Source organism: Ochotona curzoniae, unplaced genomic scaffold, assembly GCF_017591425.1.
Source record: "Ochotona curzoniae isolate NIBS_2020 unplaced genomic scaffold, NIBS_Ocur_1.0 patch4, whole genome shotgun sequence".
Lineage (NCBI taxonomy): Eukaryota > Metazoa > Chordata > Mammalia > Lagomorpha > Ochotonidae > Ochotona > Ochotona curzoniae.
The window spans coordinates 1,241,886-1,260,811 of record NW_024466972.1 but is presented as its reverse complement, the minus strand read 5'-3'; the positions used below and the strand labels follow the sequence as shown (position 1 = coordinate 1,260,811).

Genomic DNA, 18,926 nt, shown 5'->3' with positions numbered 1-18,926 from the left:
AAAGACAGGGCTAAAGACAGAACTGATCCAGCAATTGCAACCACCAGCATGTGCATAAGCTGACTGGGGTGATGGACTGTGCAGGATCCTATACTGACAAGCACACATAAGAGTCAGGTCTGGGATCACCTCAGATGAAGTTTCTATGGGGATCCCCACAACTGAATTGCTGGACTCAGAACCCCAACCATGGAGAGAATTGTAGGTTCCCTGGTCTGACCCTGGAGTGCATGTGTCAGAGCTGGGTCTCCTCAGTGGCTTAGACAGAGAAGTGGACATCATATCCAGGTGCATGTGGAAGACATGGCAGTACACTGGAATCTGCAGAGAACACCTGGTACCATTACAGAACATACTGATCAACTACCCCAGCCAAGTGTTGGCAATGAATAACTGGGAAGAGAATCTAAGGTGGACTACGTCAACCAGTACAGGTGCAAGCATTTGGTCTGGCAGTTAGGACATCACCTGGGATGCTGGTGCCCTGTATTTGAATGCCTGGTTTTGACTCCCTGCTCTGCTTTTGAGTCCAGCTTCCTAATAAAGACAGGTACACAAAATTTTCACCCAGGCCTGGCACAGGAGCCGAGTGACTAAATCCTCGCCTTCCAAGCACCAGGAACCCATATGGGCAGGGGCTCATGTCCCACCTACTGTACTTCCCATCTAGCTCTCTGCTTGTGATCTGGGAAAGCAATCAAACACTTGGCACCCTGCACCCGCATGGGAGACCGGAAGAGGCTCCAGGCTCCTGACTCCTGGCTTTGGATCAACTCAGCTCCAGCCGCTGCAATCAGCTGGGAAGTGAACAAGTGGATGGAAGATCTTTCTGCATCTCTTCTTTCTGTAAATCTGATGTTCCAATAAAAATAGATAAATCTATTGCATATAAAAGTTTAAAAAAAAAACCTTTTACCCATAATCATCACAACTATATAAAACAAATAAAAAATATCCCTGAACACAAAACCACAAGAAATGGAGTTGGTATGGTAATGTAGTGAGTAATGCTAGCTGTAATGCCAGCATCCTATAGAGGCATTAGTATCTAATCTTCTGGCTATGATGTCAGTATCCAATCTGGATGCAGAAGTGAGTCACAGATGTTGCACTTCTGATCCAGCTCTCTGCTAAAGTGCCTAACAGAGCAGAAGAGCAAAGATGGCCTTAGTGCTTGGGGCCCTATGCCCACACGGAAGATCCAGCTGAAGCTAGCTCGGGCCTGCTGTCTGAGCCATTACGGCCATTTGGACAGTACATGGAACCAGTTCAGGAAAGGTCTCTCTCTCCTTTTTCCTCTCTAACTCTGCCTTTCAAATAAGTAAAAAGTAAAATCTTTTTAAAAAGAAAAGTAGGGCCCGGTGCAGTGGCGCAGGTGGTTAAGGTCCTTGCCTTGCACGCCCGGGATCCCATATGGGCGCCGGTTCTAATCCCGGCAGCCCCGCTTCCCTTCCAGCTCCCTGCCTGTGGCCCGGGAAAGCAGTCGAGGACGGCCCAAAGCTTTGGGACCCTGCACCCGCGTGGGAGACCTGGAAGAGGCTCCTGGCTTCAGATCGGCATAGTATTGGCCTGTTGCGCTCACTTGGGGAGTGAATCATCGGACGGAAGATCTTCCTCTCTGTCTCTCCTCTCTGTATATCCGCCTTTCCAATGAAAAAAATAATAAAAATAAATCTTTAAAAAAAAAAAAAAAAAGAAAAGTATATTAAAGTCAACAAAATCTTATTGGTGATGGTATAGAACATTTTAAATAGTTTATTTTCCATTTTCCTATAGAATTTTTTTTTACAAACAGGGAACTATGAAAGAGGAGGAATAAAGGCAGAAACAAAAAGCAACCTAATTTACATCAACTAGAGAAAAGGAGGTAGCAATTTTTTAAATTATCATTTTTTAAAGATTTTTTTTTTTATTAGATAATCAGAGAGGAGGAGAGAGAGAGAGAGGAAGATCCACCATCCGATGATTTGCTCCCCAAGTAGCTGCAATGGCTGGAGTTGAGCTGATCAAAAGCCAGGAGCCAGGAACTTCTTCCAGGTCTGCCACGTGGGTGCAGAATCCCAAGGCTTTGGGGCCATCCTCGACTGCTTTCCCAGGCCACAAGCAAGTAGCTGGATAGGAAGCGGGGCTGCCGTGATTAGAATCAGCGCCCATATGGGATTCTGGTGCATGCAAGGTGAGAACTTTAGCCACAAGGCCACTGTGCTAGGCCAAGAGGTAGCAATTTTGTAAAAGACGTATGTCCCATCCTCCACTGCTTCCCCAGGTGCATTAGCAGGAAGTAGATCAGAAGTGGAGCAGAAACGATGCAAATCGGCAGCCATACGGGATAGAGAGATCATAGCCAGAATATCAGCAAACTACACCACAGTGCAAGATTGAACAATTTGCTAGGGGTGAGCATGGTGACACAGCAAGTTAAGCCACTGCTTGAACGTATCCTATCTGTATTTCTGACCCAACTTCCTGCTAATGCAGGAGTTAAGGCTCCTGTCACCCACGAGGGTTCCTGGCTTCACACTAGCTCTGTCTATCTATTGCACTACTCAGGTACAGCTCTCAGAGATGTCGGCTCTCTTGTATACACACTCTGTCCACTCTGCAGCAAGTAGCCACATATGGTTAGAGCACCTAAAATTTAACTAGCTATCAAGGAACTGATATAAATTCCTATTCAATTTTCATTAACTTAAACAGTCCTGTGCTGAGACTAAGTTAATTGCTTAAGTTGAGGCCAGTATTGTGCAGTGCGTTAAGCTACCATCTGTGACGAACAACATCCTCCGAGTTCTAGCTAATGCTCCACTTCCAATCCAGCTCCCTGCTGATGCGCCTGGGAAAACAGTGGAAGACAGCCAAAGTTTATGGACCCCTGCCTCGCACATGGGAGACCAAGATGCAGATCTTGCCTCCCAGTTTTCAGCATGATCCAGCCACTGCACAATCCACTTGAAAGTGAATCAGTAAATGGAAACTCCTGGTCTTTGTCTCTCTCTGCAACTGTCTGTTATTCAAATTTGCTTGAACTGCTCTTCAGTAAGAGTCACTTTCATTTTTCCCATCAATGTGTGCTGCAGATAATCTAACACAAGGCTTCTCAACCTCAACACAACTGACACTGTGGGCTAACTGGATAACTGCTGCGAGCTTGAATGCACTATAAGACATTAAGTGGCATCTCTGGTCTCCTCAAAGTCAATTTCAATGCCACATATGTGACAACAGAAAAAAAAAAATGACCCAGGGAGTAGCTGTTTAGCTCTTTATTGGAACTGGAATGCAAGCACCCCATAACGGAGTGACTAGGTTCAAGCTCAGGCTCCAGTCCCCATTGCAGCTCCTGCTATTGTATCTGCGGGGAGACAGAAGGTGACAGAGCAAGTACTTGGGTCCCCGAAATGCTCCTTCTTCCAGCCTGGCCTAGCCCCAGCACCTGGGGACATCTGGAGAATGAACTGGAAGACAGGAACTCTGTCAACCCTTCAAGTGAAGTAGGTGACATTTTAAAAAAACAGGAACTTCAAACTCCTGAACAAACTGTCTTACCTGCAGAAATACTGCTTTGATATAAACACCCAATCAAGGTTTTCATGAATGCACACAAAACGCCAAAAGGCAAAAAGCTCACAGGACAACTCCTCATCCACAAGAAGGCAGGAGGACAGGCCCACAGTACGTCTCCCCCACATCACCTTAAACAACCTCTCCCTGGGCCCAGTGTGCTGGCACGGCAAGGTAAGCCTCTGCTTGGAACACTAGTATGTCATATGGACACAGGTTCCAGTTCCAGCTGCTTCACTTGTGGTCGAACTCCCTTCTAATGCTCCTGTGAAAGCAGCAGAGCATGGCCCAAGTATTTACACCCATGAACCCACGTAGGAGACTCACTGGAGGCACCCAGCTTCAGCCTGCCCAAATCTAGGCACTGCAGGTTTTTGGAGGGCAAACCAGTAGATATTAGGTTTTTTTTTTTTAACATTTTATCATTATTATTATTATTATCATTTTATGATATAGTTCCATAGGCTCCTGGCATTTCCCTTATCCCCTCCCCAATTCCCTCCCCACCACATAGTTCCTCTATATCATTACTAAAATATAGTTCTTCATACTCAGTCATATGTCCATCATTGCGGGCATGGACAATGGCAGAGAGTCCAGAATCCTATTGTCAAGATATAGCACACAGTTTCATTGCAAGTCCATCTTTGTCTGGAAGTAGAAATGCATACTATATTGCATCCTCACATCTGGATGTTAGTCTCCATTTTACAGCTACTGCGCATCCCCTTAAATGAAAACTCATAATACAAAATCAACAATAAAAAGAAAAACAGAAATTTACAATGCCATGAAGTTAAATGACATGTTACTAGATATGAGTCTCCATTACACAGCTACTATACATCCCCTTAAATGAAAAGCCACAAAACAAAATCAACATCAGGGAGAAAAAAGAAATTAACAACACCATGAAGTTAAATAACATGCTACAAAATGCCTAACGTGTAGCTGAAGAGATGAAAATCAAGAACCTTCTTGAAGAAAATGATGCTACTGTATGATCTACGAGTCAATGAATGATTTAATCAGAAGAAAGTGTTTGGAAGAGATGAAACTAACAACAAAATCCATGCAATATAGTTTCTACTGATTTTTGTTGGTGAAGTGTGTCTCTTCTAGACAATTTAATCCAGGCTACTAATCTATGATGCAAATCAGTAGATATTAGATCTGTTTCTCCAACTCCTTCTGTAACTCTGCCTTTCAATAAATGGAAAAAAAAATATATATATATATACATATGTATTAGAAAAGCCAAGAGAGCGAACAGACGAGCAAGAGAAAAGACAGGCCTATCATCTAGCCTGGGACATGGCTAGGGCTGACCAATCCTTTTTTTTTTCATGCAGGGCATTTCTTTATTGTATACTTTCTTTTTTTTTTTAAGTTTTATTTATTTATTTATTTTTAATTGTTATTAACATTGTATTATGTGATACAGTTTTATAGGCACTGGGATTCCTCCTACCCCTCCCACAACCCTCCCCCCATAGTGGATTCCTCCACCTTGCTGCATAACCACCGTTCAAGTTCAGTTGAGATTCCTTCATTGCAAGCATATACCTAGCATAAAGTCCAGCATCTTATTGTCCAGATAAGTTCAGTGGCTTCTTGGGGAGACCTTCTCTGGTCTGAAGGTAGAGCTAACAGAGTACAGTTCCGGTCAGTTAAAAGCCCCAACAAAACATTAGCATCAATATACAATGTTATGGAATTAATTGACATAGTATTGAGTAAACAATATGTTAAAAATAATGCAAGTTCAATTCTTCAAAACACCTGGGTTGAGACAGTATCAATGACAGGTTCAAAAAGTAACAAACAACCAAACAAAAATTACAGGTTAAATCAAGGCAAACATGTGGTATCTAACCTGACCAATCCTTAACAAAAGGCAGAAGGCAGTCCCTGAGTCCTAGAGCTAGGAACCAAGAGGAGGAAATCAAAACTCTCAGGATGGGTGACTGCTCTAAGGCTGGGGTGTCTCAGACAGCACATCTGGTCTAGAACACTATTCCACGTGAAATAATGCAAAGATCACTGAACTCTTAAAAAAAAAAAATCAAGACTGTCATGTGGCCCTCAGCTGCTGTGGTAGCTTCCAATGTCCTCTGGGATGCACTCCAGGAATCTCAGGCCAGTGTCTGCCTCAGCACAAAGCCCGCTGGGCAGAACTTCCCCGGCCCTTCCAGGGTTTCCTGAGCTGGCACTTCCCCTCTCTCCCAACCCTCATCCCACGAGCAGAACCCCTGCTGTCCTGCTGTACCCTTGACATGACACAGTACTAACTTAAGAATTCATGGCAAAGAAATCCAAATGTCAGCAAAGGATCACAGGGCTGAATGAGTTGAATTCAATTTGGTAAATTATGGGGACCAAGAACCCTGCCAGGAACCTAGCAATCACTCTGGGAAGCCACAGCAAACACCCAAAGCTCTGCCCTTCCCTTCCTGCTACCTGAGCAATCCCCAAATTCATCAACTTCATCCTAACATCATTAGTATTAACAAGTTAGAAAATACAATTCTTTTTAAAAAAAATCAGATAAGCTTTTTTCTTTACTTTTTACATATTTCAAATGTTTGAAGGCCCAGTACATCAGCCTAGTAGCTGAAGTGCATACCTTGCATCCACTTGGATCCCACACAGGCAACCATTTGTATCCTAGCTGCTCCACTTCCCATCCAGCTCCCTGTTTGTGTCCTGGGAAAACATTGGAGGATGGCCCAAAGTTGGGACCCTGCATTCATGTGGAAAACCTAGAAGCCCCTGGCTTCTGCCTTTAGATCGGCTCAACACCAGCCACTGCGGCCACTTGGGGAGTGAACTAGCAGATGGAAGATGTTCCTCTCTGCATATCATCTTCTCTGTAAATCTGTCTTTCCAACAAAAATTAATAAATCTTAAAAAAAACAACACCACACAGGATGTTTAAGGGGATGGCCCTGTGTTACAAGGGTTAAGCCATTACCTGCAACATTAGCATACCATATGATGCCAGCTCAGGTCTCTGCTCCACTTCATGTCTAGCTTCCACCCAGTGTGCCTTGGAAAGCAGTAGGTGATGACCCAAGCACCTGCGCCCTGTCACCCACTTGGGAGACCCTGATAGAGCTTCTCATTAAGCCATTTGGAAAATAAACCAGGATATGAAGATCAATCTTTCCATCCAATCTTTCCATCCCTTCATTTCTGTAACTCTGTTTCAAATAAGTATTTCCTAAAAATAAATAAAGTTTGACCCTATGCGAGATAGCCTAAAGGCTAAATCCTCATCTGTCCTGGTTGCTCTACTTCCCATGCAGCTCCCTGCTTGTGCCCTGGGAAAGTAGTTGAGGACGGCCCAAGTTTTTGGGACCTGCACCCGCGCAAGGGATGCGGAGCAGGCTTCTGGCTCCTGGTCAGCTCAGCTCCGGCCACCACAACTATTAGTGGAGTAAACCAGCAGATGGAAGATTTTTCTGTCTCTCCTCTCTGTGTATCTGCCTTTCCAAAAAAAAAAAAAAAAAAAAAACAAATCTTTTAAAAATACATAAAATTAAAAAGTTTGTGTCAGAAGCATTGTGGCACAGCCAACTTCAGTCACTGTCCACAGTGCCAGCAACCTATACCGGTGCTGGTTCAAGTCCTGGCTACTCCACATCCTATCCCGCTTCCTTCTAACAGCCTATGACAGCAGGGCAAAACAGTCCAAGTGCTTGGGGCCCAACCCCATGCTGGAATAAGTCCCTGGCTCCTTTCAGCCTGGTCAAGAGCCCACCACACAGCCATCGAAGGAGTGAACTAGTGGATAAAAATCTGTCTAGCCTTGCCTTTCAAAAAAATTTTTAAGATTTATTTATTTTTATTACAAAGTCAGATATCCAGAGAGGAAGAGAGACAGAGAGAAATATCTTCCATTCGATGATTCACCTCCCAAGTGACCGCAACAGCTGATCCGAAGCCAGGAGTCAGGAGCTCTTCCGAGTCTCCCATCCGGGTGCGGGGTGCCAAGGTTTTGGGGCCATCCTCGACTGCTTTCCCAGGCCACAAGCAGGGAGCTGGATGGGAACTAGGGCTGCTGGAATTAGAACCAGTGCCCACATGGGATCCCAGAGCATTCGAGGCGAGGACTTTAGCAGGTAGGCCACCGTACCAGGCACTCTAATGTGTTTTTTAAAAATTATCTGAGGACCCGGTGCGGTGGCCTAGCGGCTAAAGTCCCTGCTCTGAATGTGCCAGAATCCCATGTGGGCACCAGTTTTAATCCAGGCAGCCCCACTTCCCATGCAGCTCCCCGACTGTGGTCTGGGAAAACTGTCAAGGATGGCTCCAAAGCCTTGGCACCCTGCACCCGGATGGGAGACCCATATAAAGCTCCGGGCTCCTGGCTTCATTTCAGCACAGCTCCAGCAATTGTGTCAGTTGGGCAGTGAATCAACCGATGGAATATCCTTCTCTCTGTCTCTCCTCCTCTCTGCATATCTGACTTTCCAATAAAAATATATATGTATATATTAAACAAAAAAAGCCATTTAAGACACAGAACTATTATTATTCAACTGAAGAAAATATCTGACTTTTAATTTACCCGAGTGTTCAAATGAAGCTTACTTAGGAAAAAAATATTGATGATTTAAGGTCCCAAAATCTTACTTACAGTATCTTACTGCCTACTTTTACTTCCTTTAAAGAATTAATTCTTTGTATACTTCTTTTCTGTCAGAACTATCATGTACCATTTTCTCCAATTCTCACAGACACGTTAAAATGAAAGCACGGGGGTTGATGTGGCACAGCAAGTTTTGAAGCCAGCATCCCATGAGCCCAGCTGCTCCACTTTCGATCCAGCTCCCTCCTTACGCTCCTGGAAAAGCAGCAGAAGACAGTCAAGTGCTCGGGTCCCTCCCCCTGTGAGAGACCTAGAAGGAATCCTAGGATCCAGGCTTCAGCCTGGCCTGACCCAGCCCTAGCTACTGGGGTCCTGTGGGGAAGGAACCAGCACAGTCTGTCTCACCTCCCTCCAACTAGGCTTTTCAAATAAATAAATAAATCGTTTAAAAAATTAAAATTGGGTCCAGCATTGTAGCCCAGCGGCTAAAGTCCTTCCCTTGCATGAGCCGGAATCCCACGTGGGCACCAGTTCTAATCCCAGCAGTCCCACTTCCCATCCAGCTCCCTACTTGTGGCCTGGGAAAGCAGTAGAGGACGGCCCAAAGCCTTGCGACCCTGCACCCGCGTGGCAGACCCGGAAGAGGCTCTAGGCTTCAGGTCGGCTCAGCTTTGACTGTTGCAGCCACTTGGGGAGTGAATCAACCGATGGAAGATCTTCCTCTCTGTCTCTCCTCCTCTCTACATATCTGACTGCAATAAAAATAAAATAATTCTTTAAAAAATTTAAAGTAGCACACTGTATTTTTTTTTTACTATCATACCTCAGTAAAATATGCTAAGAAAAAAAAAAGTCTGATGAAAATATTCTGGACTACTGCTTCCAGCTACTTAAAAGTTTCAAAAAAATGGATCTCTTTTGGAAATTTTTCCCTCAAGCACTCCACCTGTCTTATTACTTTAAACCTGAAATGCTAAAAGGATCTTTGTTTTCAAAGGAGAGGCACCAAACAGCTCTGACAGTCTGCTCCCTCCCCCTGCAGGACTGCCAGGCTGCAGGACTGTCCCAACCATCTACAGCCACATCCACCCACACAGCCCAAAGCCTACTGGCCTGTGGTGCGCGTTACAGCTCAACTCAAAGCCACTTTGCTTTTCCTCTATTTCATCAAAAAGAACTCATATAATGTTCTATTCTTAATACTTCATACCACCCCTGTGGGAATGAAAAGCAAAGCTAATTATTTCCCTGTACTACCAAAAAAAAAAAAGTTACATAGCTTAAAAAGGCTATAGTACTTGTAAATTCTCAAATACATAAAGCAAAAGAAATGTGTAAAAACCAATCATAGCACCAACACAGCTATGGTTGCTTTAATAAGCTTTAATACACGGTCCATTAGATCAACCTTGGTAAACACAGCTAAGACTAACACACCCGGCGAGCCCTACTTCTCCTCTGTACAATTTTCTAAGCTGAAAGGCATGTTACACAGCAAGCCTTAACAACCGAGTCTGTGAATGAAGACAGAGCTATCCCCACCACTAGCCTGGTCCTGAAATACACAAAATGTCCTTAAAACGATCTGAATAGCGTAAGAAAGACAACAACACATTAAACAACTCAGAAATAGTGAAAACTCCCGAGTATTTTTCAAAACTTATTTCAAGTTTCACCAACATATTAAATACAATATGGCTCCGGCAGCGACTGGACAAATTCCAGGCCAGGACAAGAAGCGCTGTGAGCAGCAGCAGCTTGGGATCAGAGGCTGCGGCCCTCCCACCCCCAGGTGACCAGGTGCATGGAGGTCCAGGCCAATCTCTCCGAAAGTGCACCACAAGCCCGGCGTTGGGCAACTTCAGCCAGCAGGCCACTGAGCGAAAGCTGTACCCAACTGCTGAACGCGGCCCGGGCAGTGCACCCGGGAAGCCGGAGGTGTCAAGCAACACCCCAACCCCCACTTCTGGTCCCCGTTCACATGTGGCCCCCATCACTAGATCTCAGCCCGGATTCCGAGCCACGCTGCCACGGAGCCTCCTAGGAGCCTGTTTCGCCAAGGAACTTTTTCCTGCTCCGTCTCAGCTCCCCCCACCCAGAGCATGTGGTCCGGCTATCCAATATCCTAAACTGGCACCGGCGCGGCGGAGGACGGAAGGAGAGGAATCTAAACCAAAACAGCCTCTTGATCAAAGACCAAAAAAATAATAATTCCTCCTCCGCCTGAGCAAACCCAAACCAGAAATTCACAGCGCGTTCACAGAAAGCAGCATGGCGAACTGCAAACCTCAAGAGTTTGCCTTTGACACGCTACGCACGGTTTTCAGCTGTCAAATTACAACTCAGGAAAACACTATCATTAGAATAAAAAAAAAATAAAATAATAAAAAAAAACAGCTCGCACCCCTGGGGCCTTGGAGCTGAAAGGGCCTGCAGAGGCGAAGGCAACCCCAACTGCTTCCCCACCCCCGCCAGGGCGGGCGGACCTCACTGCAGGGGCTCAAATTTAATAATAATAACAATAATCATGGCGCTTCCTCCCTCCTCCTCCTCTCCTCCCCCCCCCCAGCCCCACGGCCGCTTCCCCACCCGCGATCTGCCGGGAACTGCCGGGAACGGCTCCCCCGGGGTCCTGGGGCCAGGCGGGACCAGCTCCAGCTCCAGCTCCCGCTCCCAAGGGCCGGGGGTCCAGGCCAAGCCTACTCTGGGGATCCCCTCCTCCCCCGACCCCCGCCGTCTCCTCATCCCTCTTTTTTTTTGTTTGTTTTTTGTGGGTTTTTTTTTTTTAACCTCCACCATATCCCATCCGCATTGTCTGTCTCAATTCAACTTTGACTAATATGGATTCCTCCAGCCTGGGCCGAGGCGGTCATTACAGTCCGCCACCCGCCCCCAACCCCAGCCAGGAAAACCGGCGCCCCCCAGCCCAGCCCAGCCCAGCCCAGCCCCGCCGAGTTCCACGCGCTCCTCGCGGGCGGGCATGAGGGGTTTGCAGCGCGCTCCGCCGGTCGTTCCGCGGGCCTCGCGGCCAGCGCGCGGCCCCCCAACACCACCCTCCCTGGGGTCGCCAAGTTTCCCGCGGGAAGGGGTCCTGGCCGGGCGGAAGGGTGGGGGAGGGGGGCAGCGATGACCCCACCCCACCCACCCAGGCGGCCGGCGCGTCAACACTGGGGTGGGGGACCCGCCGTCCCGGCCCGTGGGGGGGAGGGGCGCGGAAGGCGGCGCCCCTCCCCCGCCCGGGGCCCGCCGTCCCTATTACCTGTCATTGAGCTGGTCCTCGGTGCCCGGCAGCGGGTGAACCACGAAATGGATGGACGTCATGGTGCTTCCTTCTCGCCCTCCTTCCGAGGACGGCCCCCTCTCCTGCTCTCGCCCGCCCCCACCCCGGACCCCCTTCCCCTCCCCAAAACCCACAGCCGTCGTCGCCGCCGCCGCCTCCCAGTCCCCAAATGGAGGGAAGCAAATGTGCAGGGGCCCCCGCCGCCTTCTCCGTGCCGGCCGTGTGTCCGCGGCCCGGCAAGCCCGGCGGGGCGCACCGAGGCGCCACCCGCTCCCCCCGGCGACAGCGCCAGGGAGTGCGAGGCCGCCGGCCGGGACCCGAGGCAGCCGGGTGTCGGGGAGAAGGGGGCGACCGGGGAGGGCGGACAGGGGCAGGCTACGGGGACGGTGTGGTAACCGGCGGCGGCCGGGGGCGGGAGGGGGTCCGGATTAGGGTGGGTGGGGAGGGACAGAAGCCCGCACCGCGCGTCACAGGCGAGGAGCCGTCGCCACCGCCGCCGCCGCCGCCATCTTCACTTCTGCCCCAGTTTCTCCGTCTCGCAGGCTCCGCTCCCGAGCGGCGGGGGAGGGGCGGCCGGGGCGGGGGGGAGGAGGAAGAGGAGGAGGGCGGAGACCGGCGGGCGGGGGCCCGGCGGCGGGGGGCGGGGCTCCGGGAAACGGGCGCTGAGCCCCTTCCGATTGGGCGGCCCAACGTCGTCGGGGCACGACGCTGTAAGGCGCGCTCCGATTGGCGCGTTCGGTCCCCGAGCCCGGCCCCGGGGGGTGGGATCGGGAGGGAGGGAGTGTTCCGGCGAGCACGTGTTCGGGAAGGAGGAGGAGGGCGAGCCCGCCGGGACCGGAGGGAGGGAGGGAGGCGGGTGAGCGTGTGTGCCCGGTGGAGGTGGGGCGGCCGGGGACGGGGGCTTGGCTGTGCGCGCTCTTGCTTTCCCTCGGGTCTCCCTGATTGCTTCTGCGACCTTATAGGGAGGCTTTTTTTGTTGTGGTGGTGGTGGTGGTGGTTGCTCGTGCTTGGCTCGCGGTCGTATTTAAAGTGGAAAAAATCAGTGTGGGGGGCGGGGAGGCGAGAAGTGCACAGCCTTTTAGCGGAGAAGGAAGGCGGTTATATAAGGGTCTCTGAGAAGGTGAGAGTAGACCGGGGAGCCCACCTGGTGCTCCGTGAGGTTCCCACCCTGGTCTCCTCCCCACCACCGTCACCTGTGCATGGGGTGGAAATTTCCACTGGTTTGCTGAGTTCAGCGACTCAGACTTCTTTGTGTGACTTAGGAACAAGGGATGATGCTCCTGTACCTATTGTGCAAAGGAGTCCTGGGCTTTGCATCCTTGGGGTCCTGAGGGCCAGTTCCCACATGACCTAGTGCTTTTCTTCGTTTTGGTTTTGGCAGAATACCAGTTCATAGGCTTTCTCCTCAGAGGCTTCTAGGCAAGTGCCTCTTGAGAACTGAAAGTTACTGCCTTCTTCCAGTCTGTTCACGTTTACTAAAGTCCGCGGTCGTGGAAGAGACTTCTTAAGGAAGGGGCTGGTATCACTTGGCTTCTACTCATGTCCTGCACACATCCTTTTTGTTTAAGGCCTTTTATCAAAAATGCACGGAAATGTATTTATTTATACATTAGGATAAACTAGGCACCCTTGAGACAGATAATGGGACATTTTTGTGGGTCGCTAGCTACAAGGCTGGCCCAGTTTGGTTGAGACTGAAAAGTGATTTCAAGGCCACTACTGGTGAATCCTGGGGACACATGGGACAGGTGGGCGCTGCTCGGCAGCCTTCCACTGGGACGTGGACATGTTCGCTTACTGAAACTATCGCATCTGCTTCTTCCTCATATGTGAAATACCCCGTAGCAACAGATCTGCACAGGGCAAGATAATGAAAGTCAGGCCTGTAGAGTAGACTATGCACATAGTAGGTACAGCAAGTGGAAGCTTTTCTTCATCAAGTTAGGGTTAGCACACCTGTACCATTTAATCCTGTGCTCTCCACTGCATAGATCACACTGGGCCTCTGACACTTTGGCTGAGTACCGAAGCCAAGACTGCAACCCATGTCTTCTGACTCTCATTCCATTGCTCTTTCCACTGTCCCGCAGCTGCCATCTAGAAGTTAATAATTTAGAAGGAACAGTCTATTCAAATCTAACAGGAAAAAAAAATAGGATAAATGCAGTGAGAGTGCAATGGAAGTAATTCCAGCCAAGAGAATAAAGAGCAGCCATTTAAGCTGAGATTTCAAGAATGTTCTTAGCAAGTAGAATATCTAGCTTAAACCTAGTGCATTGTAATCGTTCCTGAGCAGACTGCACCATGCCCATGCTTCGCCTCATTTTTCTTTCTACCAGATCTGTTCATCTCTCCGTTGTGCTTCCATGTGACTTCCAACGTGACTTACCCACTCCAGCACTCCTGGGACTGAGGCCTTCTCTCCTGCTTGAAGGTTAATCCCTCTGCAAATACCCATTCAGACGGTCTGTTTGTTTATTCACTTAAAAGTTTATTTATTTGGAAGAGTTACAGAGACAGGTCCGCCATCCACTGATACAGTCCCAGATGGCTGCAACAGTCGGTGCTGGGCCAAAACAACCAGGAGCCGAGAGCTTCTTCCAGGTGTCCTACACAGGGCACAGGGCCCTGAGGATTTGTGCTTTTCTCGGATCATTAGCAGGGAGCCTGGGCAAGAACTGGCACCAATATGGGATGCATACAGCACCAACAGTTGGCTTTACCCACTAAGCCACAGCACCAGACCCTAGCCCATGTGATCTTTGCCTGACAATCATCATGACATTTGCAACGTTTTGTTTTTTTTTTTTTTGCTCCCAGATGTCATGTTTCGGAGAATTTTCTTCCCCCAGGGCTCTTATACTTTGCTAGGTCAACCTTTGTAAAGGCATGGAATTATGAAAGCCCACAGCAAGGCTGATGAGAAGAAATAGTGACAGGAGCATGGAGATACGAGGGATTCAAACAGAAGAGCCACTGTGCATGCATACCTGGAGAAAGACTGAGGAATTCCAATCTGACAATTTAGAATAGTTCTGTCTGTGAAGACTTCTTTTTTTTTTTTTAATTTTAAAGATTTATTTTATTTTTATTGGAAAGGCGGATATACATAGAGGAGAGCCAGAGAGGAAGATCTTCCGTCCGATGATTCACTCCCCAAGTGAGCACAACGGTCCATGCCATGCCAATCCGAAGCCAGGAGCCTCTTCTGGGTCTCCCACACGGGTGCAGGGTCCCAAAGCTTTGGGCCGTCCTCGACTGCTTTCCCAGGCCACAAGCAGGGAGCTGGAAGGGAAGAGGGGCCGCCGGGATTAGAACCGGCGCCCATATGGGATCCCGGGCATGCAAGGTGAGGACCTTAACCACTTGCACCACCGCGCCGGGCCCTGTGAAGACTTCTATAATAAATTAAACGAATGTCTTGAAGGCACCGGAAAGCTGGCAAGGTCATTTTGAATTCCCCAACCAAGATCCAAAGCATATTCAGACTCTGTGGACTGAGTGCTGCCTTGGGAGCCACACCCCACTTCACCCGCAATGCCAGTGAGAGGCCGAGTGGCAGAGCCAATCTTCAGACGTGCGCTTCGGATAAAACAGCAGAGATTGAGTAAAACAACTGGGATAGACAGCAGAGTGCTGAGGAACCTCTCTTTGTGATCAGCACTGAGGGACCACGTCCTTGCAACAGGCCATGCCTTAGATTTAACTTTCCCAAGATGAGACCTTGCAACAAGAGTTAGCTGTCAGTGCCTTTTTAGGGATTGCAGGACTGGCTGCGGAGAACAGAGAACTAAGAAACACAGTCCCGCCGGGACCCCTCCAAGGGACTCTAGGAGGTTAGCCCGGAAGTCACCTGCTGAAGAGACAGAAAGCCGGAGAGGTTGAGTCTCCCTAGCTGAGGGCTCATCTAGGCAGTTTGTTCCCTGATAGATCTGGGGGCAGACCCCACTCTGCCAGCCCAAGAAGAGCCTCGAGCATTCAAGAACATTATACAGCTGTCATGTATGTCAGTTACAATGGGGCGGGGGGGGGGGGGAACCTTCCAGGAAGAAAGTTAAAACACATTTATTAAGAAAGAACAGGAAAGGACATAGGAAATTTTTAGCAGTCCATCCATACCAAAGACATACCAAGGATATCCTGCAGGCAAAACGGAAATAATCCTCCAGCAGAAACTCAAAACCCTTGCTACGAACCACGCTCCAGGAAAGGATAACCTCAGTACTGAATTTTGGTCGGTTGAGAAAGATACCATGTCACTCTTACCTTCGAGGCAAACACCACCTAATTCATTCCATGCAACCAGTATGTTTTTCGTGCAGAAGTCTGACAGAGTAAGTGGCCGACAGGTTCAGATGGTGTCTAGGACAAGCATTGGTACCTGGGTCAATACTTGGTTCCAGCTTCCTGCCTATGCGGTCCCTGAGAGGCCATGGGGAGGGCCCAGCTGAGCGAGTTCCTACCATCTGGGGCTAGACACTGGATGACTTTCCAGTTCCCAGCTTGGTCCTGTGCCAGCCCAGGCTGCTGCGGGCATTTGGGAAGTGAACCAACAGTTGTGAGCTCTCTGTCTCAAAAAAAAAATTTTTTTTAATAGAACTGACATTAGAAAGGAAAATTACGTGAATATAACTGGTAAAATCTTAAATATTAGCAAAACAAATTCACTAGCATGTATTGAGTATAGTACCTCCTAACCACACTGAATGATTTGACATATGAAAAAAAATGAATGCAGTTCACCATATTAACAGCTAAAGGAGACTGGTTACAGTCCCATCTGCTTCATTTCTGATCCAGCTTGCTGCTAATGCAGCTGGAAAAGTGTGGAGGATGGTCCTCTGCTACCCTCATGGGAGATCCAGACGAAGTTCCTGGCTCCTGGCTTCAACCCAGCCCAACCCCACCCACCCCTCATTGTAGCCACTGGAGAAGCAAACCAGCAGATCAGACACTTCTCACTCTCTCTGTTTTGCTAATTCTGCTTTTTTTGTTTTGTTTCTAAGATTTATTTTTTATTGGACAGATAAACAGGGAGGAGAGACAGTGAGGAAGAGCTTCCACCCGGTTATTCACTCCCCAAGTGGCCACAACGGCTGCAGCTGAGCCAATCCAAAGCTAGGAGTCCAAAACCTCTTCCAAGTGGGAGAAGGGTCCCAAGGCTTTGGGCCATCCTCCACTGCTTTCTCAGGCCACAGGCAGAGAATTCGATGAGAAGCAGGGCTGCTGAGATTAGAACTGACGCCCATAGGGGATCCCAGTGCGTGTGTAAAGCTGCTAGGTTATCGCGGCATGGTCCTAACTCTGCTTTTTAAATTACAAAAAAAGAAAAAAAAATTTCTCAATAAAGAAGAAAATTCATTAAATTATCTCAATAGAAAAAAATAAGAAAATTTTATAACAATTCTTGATAAATTTTAGCAAGCTATGAATAGAAGTAAACTTGCTTAATTTAATAAAGAATTTTTTTAAAAGATTTATCTATTTTTATTAGAAAGTCAGATATAGCGAGAAGAGGAGAAACAGAACATTCTTCCATCCACTGATTCACTCCACAAGTGGCCACAATGGCTGGAGCTGAGCTGATCTAAAGCTAGGAGACAGGAGCTTCATCCAGATCTCCCACACGGGTGCAGGGTCCCAAGGCTTTGGGCCCTCGTCGGCTGCTTTCCCAGGCCATAAGCAGGGAGCTGGATAGGAAGCAAGCCCATGTGGGCTCCCGGAGCATGCAAGGCAAGGACTTTAGCCTCTAGGTTACCGAGCCAGGCCCCAATAAGGGATATTTATAAAAACTCTGCTGGAAGCTTCTTTGTAATGGTGAAATGTTGAAAACGGTCCCTTTAATTAGAAACAAGGATGTCTGTTCTCACCATCTTTTTTTCTTTTTAAAGATTGATTGATTCTTGGAAAGGCAGGTTTACAAAGAGACGGAGAGTAAGATCTTTCATCTGCTGTTTTACTCCTGAAACGGCCACAGTGGCTAGAGCTGAGCTGATCCAAAACCAAGAGCTTCTGGGTACAGAGTCCCAAGGCTTTGGCAATATGGGAACCTGGCACATACAAAGTGAGGGTTTAGCAGCTGGCCATCGCACTGAGCCCACCATTCCTTTTCAGTATTGTACTAGGGTTCTAGTTAGAGCCATGAGAGAAGAAAAAGGAATTTTAAATTTAAGGATTTTTTTTAAAGATTTATTTTTATTATTTTTTCATTGGAAAGGCGGATATACAGAGAGGAAAGACAGAGAGGAAGATCTTCCGTCTGATGATTCACTCCCCAAGTGAGCACAACGGTCCATGCCATGCCAATCCGAAGCCAGGAGCCTCTTCTGGGTCTCCCACGTGGGTGCAGGGTCCCAAAGCTTTGGGCTGTCCTTGACTGCCTTCCCAGGCCACAGGCAGGGAGCTGGATGGGAAGCAGGGCTGCCGGGATTAGAACCGGCACCCATATGGGATCCCGGGAGTGCAAGGTGAGGACTTTAACCACTTGCGCCACCGCGCCGGGCCCGAATTTAAGGATTTTTTTTTTTAAGATTTATTTTATGGTGCTGGTGTGACAACAGCACTGGCAAGTCCTCCACTTTGCAGTGCCAGCATGCAAATGGGTGGTAGTTCGCATCCCAGCTGCTCCACTTCCCATCCAGTGCCCTGCTTGTGGCCTAGGAAAGCAGTTGAGGATGACCCAGACTTGGGACCCTGCACCTGTGTGGGAGACCTGGAAGAAGCCCCTGGCTCCTGGCTTTAGCTTGGCCTAGGCCCAGCCATTACAGAAATTTGGAGAGTGAATCAGTAGCTAGAAGATCTCTTTTTCTTTCTTCTCTGACTGAATCTCTGCTATTTCAATAAAAGTAAATAAATTATTGTTACTACTATTAAGATTTATCTTATTTATTGGAAAGGCAAATTTACAAAGAGAAGGAGAGACAGAGAGAAGGATCTTCCATCTACTGGTTCATTCCCCAAATGGCTGCAACAGCGGAATTGATTTGATCCAAAGCCAGGAGATTTTTCCAGGTCCCCCCACCCCTGCCATGGATGCAGCTTTTGCTGGGTCATCCAAGGACTTGGACCATCCTCTGCTGCTTTCCCTGGAGCATTAACAGAAATGGATAACTGGAACAGCCAAGACTTTAACCGGCCCCAATGTGGGTTACTAATGTTAACCCTCTACAACACAGGCTGTCCCCAAGGAGAATCTGAGGCTGCTGCCAGAGTTAATAGAGAGACAGCTCCTGGTGCTCCAAGGTTAAGACCTGAGGGCTTCCTGGAGATCAGAGTGGCCAAGTGGAGACTGCTGGACCAGACAGGAATGCTCACACGTTGAAAGTCATCTCTGATGACTTGTAGTGACTTAGGTTGCCAAACTGGGCCGGACTTAGCCTTCCTCTAGAAACATGGGTACCAGCCCATCTCAGGGTCCCCATTAATCCCAGGTTCCCATGATAGCGACTCAAGGTTCTTGATCACTTACAATGGGAAGGAAGTGCACAAGCA

At 48.3% G+C, this 18,926-nt stretch overlaps 1 protein-coding gene across 2 annotated transcripts in view; it reads right to left on the bottom strand.

Annotated features, from left to right (window-relative positions):
• The window catches only part of LOC121167598 (E3 ubiquitin-protein ligase UBR5), a 144,371-nt gene extending 132,449 nt beyond the window's left edge, over positions 1-11,922 (bottom strand). Inside the window, exon 1 of one of the 2 annotated variants that reach the window (XM_040997098.1) lies at positions 11,415-11,922. In XM_040997098.1, coding sequence (XP_040853032.1) covers positions 11,415-11,476 — 62 coding nt within the window. In that variant the 5' untranslated portion in view covers positions 11,477-11,922. The remainder of the gene's footprint in view (positions 1-11,414) is intronic. The other variant, XM_040997099.1, reaches the window with a different exon arrangement.
• Between the last annotated feature and the right edge of the window lie 7,004 nt (positions 11,923-18,926).